This window comes from Malus sylvestris, chromosome 14 (genome assembly GCF_916048215.2).
Source record: "Malus sylvestris chromosome 14, drMalSylv7.2, whole genome shotgun sequence".
In the NCBI taxonomy this organism is placed as follows: Eukaryota; Viridiplantae; Streptophyta; class Magnoliopsida; order Rosales; family Rosaceae; genus Malus; species Malus sylvestris.
This window is the reverse complement of record NC_062273.1, coordinates 24270178-24278979: the sequence shown is the minus strand read 5'-3', so window position 1 is coordinate 24278979 and position 8802 is coordinate 24270178. Positions and strand designations below refer to the sequence as shown.

General features: G+C 34.3%; 1 protein-coding gene across 3 annotated transcripts; it reads right to left on the bottom strand.

Annotated features, from left to right (window-relative positions):
• Window positions 1-3690: 3690 nt before the first annotated feature.
• LOC126600254 (serine/threonine-protein kinase AFC2-like) lies at window positions 3691-7438 on the bottom strand. 3 transcript variants are annotated; one of them, XM_050266837.1, is made up of 11 exons: window positions 7251-7438; window positions 6277-6469; window positions 5894-6074; window positions 5728-5776; window positions 5518-5632; window positions 5159-5253; window positions 4869-5025; window positions 4718-4782; window positions 4530-4627; window positions 4341-4443; window positions 3691-4219 (listed from the first exon to the last, which is right to left on the bottom strand). In XM_050266837.1, the coding sequence occupies exons 1-11, from the start codon at window positions 7347-7349 to the stop codon at window positions 4073-4075; spliced, it is 1302 nt and encodes a 433-aa protein (XP_050122794.1). In that variant the 5' UTR covers window positions 7350-7438; the 3' UTR covers window positions 3691-4072. The 3 variants fall into 3 exon arrangements, with proteins under 3 accessions (XP_050122794.1, XP_050122795.1, XP_050122796.1); XM_050266838.1 differs by lacking the exon at window positions 6277-6469 and having other exon boundaries at window positions 7251-7393; XM_050266839.1 differs by lacking the exons at window positions 5518-5632; window positions 5728-5776; window positions 6277-6469; window positions 7251-7438 and having other exon boundaries at window positions 5894-6060.
• Between the last annotated feature and the right edge of the window lie 1364 nt (window positions 7439-8802).

The following is an 8802-nucleotide window of genomic DNA, read 5'->3' as shown; positions in this document are numbered from 1 at the left end:
ATCTTGCATTGGCATTGGCATTGGCACTAGCACTAGAATTTGGAATCTTGCACTTGCACCGATGGAATTTCGTATTGAAATTGGCATCGGAAATTAGCATAACAAGCTTGCATCCACATCGTCTGTTGGCAAACTCATGTTGTGTACCGCCATAAGTTTGACGGGGGTATTGAAAAATATTAGTATTTATGTTTATTTTAGTATTTGGGTTTTCCTTGTTAGTTTAGGAATTGAGCCTAATCCATCCGAGTTAGGGTTTCTTAGGTTTAGTTCTCTATAAATATTGCTTGTAATTTAGTTTGAGAAATAAGTGAGTCAAGATGTAGCATCTTTGGTTCATATAGCCTTCTTGATAATTCCGTTTAATAAAGTTTTATATTTAATTAGTTCGTTTGTTCATTGCGTACTCTGATATTCAACTGTTGGTACTTAGGTTATTGTTAGACTTAATTTCTTTCAATAAAATGTTAGTATGTACTTTGGTTTTAGCTCGAACACTACAGTATCAGGTAGCTTTAGTTGGAACACTTGATACTAAACAAACGAAATTTTGTATAATGTTGTGGAGTATGAGATATTGTAAGTGTGTTAACAGTTCAATCTGTATTTATCAGGTATATTGCCGTTTGACCTCCTGAACTATTACTTCAGTTGAAATTGACTCTCTGAACTATTATTTTTTGGTAAATTAACCCCCTGAACTATTTGAAATAAACCAATTAACCCCTTGTCGTTAGATTTCATCCACTATTTTGTCAAATTCAATGGCAAATTAGTCTTTTTATCATCAACTCTTACATATTACTTGTAACCACCAATAAAATTATGACATGTGGACACATAATAATGTGTATGACAATGTGAAATGATCCTTTATGTAAACGTGTGGCTTCTTTATGTTTCTTATTATACTATAAGTTTTTGAATTATTATGTGTCCACGTGTCAATAATGTATTGGTGGTTATAGTTGACAAGTAAGATTTGATGATGAAAAGACTAATTTGCCCTTGAATTTGACGGAATAGTGGAAGGAATCTAAAGGCAAAAGGTCAATTGGTTGATTTTAAATAGTTCAAAAGATTAATTTACTAAAAAAATAATTTATAAGATCAATTTCAACTGAAATAATAATTTACAAAGTAAAATCTTAGTTTACCCTTAAAAATACAAAAACTAAATCCAACGATTAAAAAATCCGACATGCACGTTACAGTTTACAAAGTTCTTGTCAATATTTTTGTAGATGTCAAATCTATCGATATTTGTGTCGATCGAGATTTCTGTACTTCTAAACGCCCCATATCTCCGGATGGATTGATATTATTTAAGACCTTTAATCAATCCTACACTGACAAACATAATGTATTGCCGCACAATGTTAAACACATGTTAAGTTTTACTAGACACATGTTAGCACACTCCCAAGAGTTGACAAGGCCCCAGGAGGTAAGCATGGTTGTGGTCCAAGATTCTTGAACACGACTGAGATCCTCTTGGGATTTCCTAGTGTGAACCCTCGGGATCAACTAATACTGATTGTTTTGGATTTTAATACGGAGAAATGTTGAGAAGACTATTTTAAAATGAAATTCTCTATTGATTTTCTGTTAACTTATAGTTTAATATTAATTTTCGTGCTAAAAATATCATGCAAAAAACATGAAGTGGTAGAGGACTTATGAAGAGTCCCACTTTTGAAAGAGTCACCTTAGACCATCTCAAACCTTTGGGTTAAAATCTAAAATTTTTAACCTAGAAATAATTTTTCTACTTCAACTCTTCTAGATTAAATTTTTAGCTCGAGATTATTACATAATGAATTTAGGAATTTTTTTTAAAGTAACTTCAAAAAAAAATTACGTAGACTATCCTAATTTAATTTTATGAACATTTTTTAATACAAAAATATTTAGATTCCGATAAATATTAAAAATTCACTAAACCGATATCATAAAATCCATAAAACACTATGAAAGAATATGAAACACATGAAAGAATGTGAAACACATGATAGAGATGTATAACACATGAAACACATATAAAACACATGAAACACGCGAGCCACATATAATTCAAACAATTCTGGGTCAATTTTAATTTAAATAATTTTGATTTACATACATAGGTTTTCATAGAGTTTTTGGGTCAATTTTGATCTAAATAATTTTTTTAATTGTTTTAATCGTTGGATTTAATTTTCGATGGTTAGATTCTTTTTTACCGTTAGATTTAATCATATTAGATTGCAGTCATTGGATTCAATGAATTTATAAATATAAAACTAAAAATTAAATAAATTTGAATGTGGATCGTTGGTTTTCCAAAAGTCCATTAGAATCTGCGCCGTCCGATTAAACCAAAGAACCGTTGGACTCATTGTTGTGGCCAAGAAGCCCACGTGGGTATGGTCTTTGCCCTGGCAGCGCTGGTGCGTTATGGCATTGGGGCGCGTGAAACTTCTACGTTGGCCTTCTGTTGGGTGTGTCCACTCTTAAGATGGTGGGCTAGCCACTAACCCAGTATGGAATCCTGACCAAAGTTGGCCCAAAAAAATAAGTTTTGAGTTAAAACTCATATTTAGTCTAAAAATTGAAGTAGGTAGGATTTTTCTTTGGGAATTTTAACAAAAAGCTTCCGGTACTATTCACTTTAACGAAAAACCACATTTTTACACTAAAAAGTCAATTCTTGTACTATTCACTTTACTTTTTATTTTGTCCTTATCATTAAAACTCAAAGTTTTCAAACCCTTTTCATTAGTTTTCTTTTTTTTTTTTAATATTTTAAACAATTTTTCACTCGAAACAAGGCAGACGACCTCTTTCTCCTTCGTCTCTTTCGCGCACCCAGAAATCTGTTTCGATTTCTTCCTCCCTCATCGCCTCTCGCTCGCCAAACTCATCAGTAAATGGTCGTATTAAAAAAGAAATTCTAAAGAAACCAGGTGATTATTTTGCAAGGTTTACCTATCACACACCATTGTTATTGTACATGATTTTCAATTTATTCGATTCAATGACCGAAAATTAAGATAGTTGTGTGAGAAGTAAAAATAAGTGTGGATAGCATCACCAATTTTGCAAACACGGGAACCCTAAAATAATGAAAGTTTCAGGGTTTGCCCTGGCCACTTAACACCAAATATTGAAAGAATGATGGAGCAGAATAAGAGCACAGAAACTTCCAAAGATTGCATAGATTCATAGAAAAAGAACAAAATGTCCATTAATTTGAAGTAATGATCATCTAAAAATTATGGTTGACAGATGAACGCATTTTCACCAATTCACTTGGGCTAGGACTACGCAGAAAACAAAAACAAAGCAGTAACAACAATTTAACTTGAACAGCTGATTCCTTTCCATGGTAGGAGCTGATTCCTTGGGTACTAAGGAAGGCCTTTGGATATATCTTGATTTGCAAGCAAACGCAGTACCGTAATTTTTTTTTTTTAATAAACGATATTATCTACTTAAGAAGGGTTATTAGTAATATGATTCAAATTTACCTTTGATAAAAATCAAACCTAAAACTTTCACTAATAAGTGGTAGTACTAAATAACTACAATATCGTATTGATCCAATTAAAAATCATATGCTGATCTGTTCAAGCAGTTTGATTATATCATCAAAGACCAACATAAATTGGGAATAATACAATTTTTTAGATTAATTTGGGCAAATTTAAATTTATTGGACTAGTAACAAAATATGATTTATTCATAAGAACATTAATATTTTGTGGTTACATAAACGCCAGCAGAAACCAAACCCAGTACAACCGTACAAGGTGCCCAAAACACATCGAACAGGATAATGTAGTAACAAGTTATTTCTTCATTATTCCAAATGTCACTTCTGTACAATGCACAATTGGGTTAGCAGACTTCTACACTACATAAATCAACCGCAGGTACAGCGCAACTCGAATAGCATACGGATGTCCATCAATCGGTAAATAGTAATGTTTGTATTTGGATATCTACAGAAAGTTATTGCCGATACCTATCGCGATTTTGGCGCAGACGCAATGTACACTTCACTCGGCTGGAAGCGCAAACGAGAATAAAATCATCTCCTGAGGCTGTCCTTCGTGAAAAAAGAATGTCGGAGGGCTTCGCGAGCGGAAAGCCTATCCGAGGGGTCGTACCTAAGCAGACCCTGCAAGAGGTGAATAAGGTCCCCGGCGGAATGGTCTACGTGCTGCATTACAAGATTCTGCAAAATGAAAAAATGAGCAACAAAGTTAAACATTTAAGTAGTACCAACACGAAATCAAGCAGCTCCAACAGTCCATCAAGTAGGTAACAGAAATTCGCAAGGGAAGTTAAATACACACCTGGAGCCGAGGAAGCTTCTGAACAGCTCTGATACTCTCTCTAGAAGCTGCACCCTCTGGCCAATCCAATCTACCCCTTCTAACATACTTCTCAGCATGTCGGCTGTAAATTTCCACGAGAAAGGATAAGCAAGAATTCAACTTCATGCTAAAAATAAATTATGAACAAAAGATATTATGATAACTTACTCTGCTCTTTTCAACATGTGCTGGGGTAGGGAACCAAGTACCCGCTCCATCATGGCAAGGTGCTCCAAATTCTCGTGAGTCTGGAACAAGGCTTCACCCTATACCAAGCAGCACAAGCATCATAAATATGGCTTGTATTATTTACATGAAGATATTGACAACAAAAAGCATATAGTTAGCAGACAAACCGTGCATAACTCCACCAGGATACAACCAATGCTCCATACATCGCAAGGGTAGGTCCATCCCAGCCCTACAAAATCACCGTAAATAATTAAATTTTGTGTACTTACAGGCTTACAGCTCAAAGACATCAGTACGCATTAAGTTCACACCCACCAAGAATAACCTCTGGTGCTCGGTAATGCCGTGTTGATACAATATAGGTTTGATCTTGACGCTCGTAAGTTGTGCTACCAAAATCAATAACTTTAATAGCACTCGACTTTGGTACTCTCTTAAAATAGGAGCTATCTTTGGGTGATCGAGATGAGCTCTGCGGTCAGTAATAGATAGAACATTAGAGAATTCACACCAGTAAAAGAAAAAGAGGGAGAGATTAAAAAATAAGAGACGATCAAATGCCCAAGAGAACAAAACAAAGAAACTTATAAAAAAACAGCAACCACCTTATTGTAATCAGGAACTTTAATATAATCCTGAGAAACAAGGAGTATATTCTCTGGCTTCAAGTCGGTATGAATAAGACGAAGATCATGCATGACTGCATAGAAACCAGAATATCATCAGAAAGCAGGACAACAAGGGAAAAAAAAAAACCAATCCTATCTTGATTGGTATGCCTATTTACAGGAAAATACTTAAAAGAGCGTATCTCAGCTCATACAGCATTTTTTAATGAAGTTTCAATAGCATTGAAAAAAAATCATAGAACAAATTGATTTATCCCTCTCGACAATGTAACAAAAATATGAAGAAAAGCAATATATATTGATTGAAAGAGACTAGCTTAGGTATAACTACACACATGCTACACATTCCAACAGTTGTCTTCCAATCTCACGGACAAGGTCAATCGGAAATGAGCGGTAATTGTTTTTCTTGAGAAAATCGTATAAGCTTGGTCCAAGCTTCTCAAACACCTGTTAAAACCATTTGAATTCACGAACAAGTTTTAACCCCCAAATTATTTGTGAATTGGGGAAATCAATCCATCACATATTAATCTAATACTTACAATACAGATATGGTTACGATAGTCAAACCAGTTCCGTAATTGCACACAACTGCAAGGAATGAACCCATTTAACAAAGCAACCCAGTAATGCAATAAAGTTTAGGAAAAAGCTTCTTCAAACACTCCATGTCAGTAAAAAAGTTGAAAATTAGAAACAACTACTCACCGATTGCCACCTTTATCATGTTTACCAAGCTGTTGCAGCACTTCGATTTCTATCATTGCTGCTTCGCGATATTTCTTGATGCCACGAACAATTTTTATGGCAACCATTTCCCTTTTTTCTCTGTCCCAGCATTCCAACACCTGACCAAAGGTACCTTCACCCATTTTGCTCTGGATTTTGTCTGAAAAAAGTGAAAACAACAATTAACCTCCACAACTAAAATTGTAAAGTTTGCAAAATACGATACAAAAAAACATTCAAAGAACTGTGCTAGAAAACTGGCCAACACTGATATCCACTGAAACATCAGAAATTCAAGGATTAAATAACCAGACAAAAAAGTCTAAAAAGAACATAAGATTATGCGTTGATTGTGTAATTACAGCGAGTTGTTAAATTCTCTCCAAGCGAAAACATGTAATGCCCATCTTTGTCATCTTCTCTCCATGGGGGGGAACCATTTCGAGTCACTTCCTTATCAAATAGAGAAATAGTACTGGTCTCTGAGGGTGCCATCAAAGATGCATAGCTTGTCACATTCCCAAGCTCTTGTCCACAAAACATTCCTACCTGAGCCTACACACAGCCATCCATTCATGTACCACTCAACATATTAAGTCAAAATTTTGCCAACCCCAATACTGCATCGCAATCCACACCCTTGGGTCCAATAAGAATCTCTTAAATCATAACAAAAACTAATAGCTTATACGAAAGACGAGAAAACAAATTCTAAATGCAGCTATAAAAATACCACACAACATACGATGGAAAACACTTAACATGACCAACGAATGTAACCGACCGTTCCCAACAACAACACACCTATTAATATTATAATCTTGAATAAATCGAGCTAATTGTCTCTATATCAACTAACCAAAATTTCTACATCAAAAGGGGTTCTATGGATTTGCTAGTTTTACTGACAATACCAGATAAAACTACAGATTAATACCTAATATTTCAAAAACTAATCTTTCTAAGACAAAATTACTAGCCTTTAGAAAATTTTGGAAGAAAACTTTCCACAATTTACGAATAATCAGTTCCTAAATAAATAGATTTTCTGGAAATCGAACTAAAAAAAATCGCAAATCAAATTATTAGAATATATTATATCAGTATATCCATACTACGATCTAAAATCTTGAAGTTTACATTTAACCTTCCAACAAATTTACCAAATTTAATAAATTCTGAGACTTTAATATCAGATCTAAAAGAATACAATACAGAAAATCTACCCAACCATCAAATATAATAGCATTAAACGGGAAAAAATCAAGTTATCGGATAAATCCCACAAAAAAAAAAATTTGAATCAGACCTAAAAATTAAAGAACAAGGATAATACCTTTGGGGCCTGAGGAACGTCCCAGCCCAAACGCGCCCTCTTTCGAGGGCGGCGATCCAAGTAAGCGAAAGGAAACTCCGTCACGCGCTCCGTCTCCATGATCGCAGATCGGGAAATCGATGATCTCTGAAAAAAAATTCAACAAAATTGACGAGATATCGGATGAAACTCGAGAGAGAGAGGCTAAAGTCCAACCCTAATTTTAACCTAACAATAAAGCGTAAGACTGTTCGATTGAAATCTAGCCGTCCACGTGGTGCTTTCTTGTCCACTTGTTTGACCGATCCTTTTGCTATTCCAGCTCATCGAGGGTTTTTATTTGACTGTGGTTATACTTTTGGGTTGGAATTTAACCGTCGTTGAGTTAGCTTTATTTAGCCGCGGAATATTATTTGAGGGAGAGTTGAATATACCCTCGAAAAGTAATCATAGTCAAACTAGAAAAAAAGGTGAGAGGTTTCGGGTTCGATGTTTCGAGTTGATGAATTTGTTTGACTATGATCATAGGTAGGGTGAAATCTCTCATAGCCTTTTCGAGCTCGAAATAGGTGGATAATCGTGTCTTACCATCAATTATCTTTTTTTTTTAATTTGAAAAAAAAAAATTTTAACAAAACATTTCTGATACTATTTACTTTTAACGAAAAACCACATTTTTACTTTTCCTTGTATTATTTATTACACATTTATTTGTCATTTTTTATGTAAACTAAAGTTGTTTTTGAATTTTTTGTTATTTTCCTAAAAGAAAACCTAGAAAACGATTAATTCATTTCCTTTCATTCTGATTGCGAAATACGAATTATTTACGAGTTATGGCTCATATGTGTAGAAGTATGAGTACAGGTACTTTTTAAATTTTTTAACTATAATGTATTAATCTTTCTCCATTTATACGATATTACATACTAAACGCTAAATCAACTGGTACGAAAAATAGTTAGATGCTCATATTATTCCTTAAGTCTACGCTCTTCCATTCTTTTATGGGAATACACATCTCTTACTATTCGCGAATAACGTATCTTTATTTTATGAACTCCACGATTAGAATCGTTCAATTTTTAAATCTTCATTTGAAAATCGTTAGAAAAATATCATTGTTTAGTCATCCAAGTATATCAAATAAATACAATACAAAATACATTATTCGCAAAGAGTGACGATGTGTACATTCCTTGTAGACGAAAGCAAGTATATTCTTTTTAATTTTTTGGTGTGGCTCACGTACACAAGCCGAGGATTACCCAGAATAATTAGCTGGTGAGACAATGAGTTCAATGTACTAATACTATAGTACCTTAGTTAGTACGATACTGGTCATTTCAATTCATTCTATTTGGAGCTGGTAGGAGGATTTGTCCTGGAATTTAGTTTGCCATCGCAGGTAATGAGATCGCTTTATTAGCAAATATTGTGCACAAGTTCAACTGGGCATTGCCTGGTGAATTTGTTTAGAGTTGGTGTGTGGAGAGTTTGTCCCACATTGGTGAGAGACAAGTCTAGCTAAGAACTTACATAATTTTAGGATACTTCTCATATTGTTAATTGG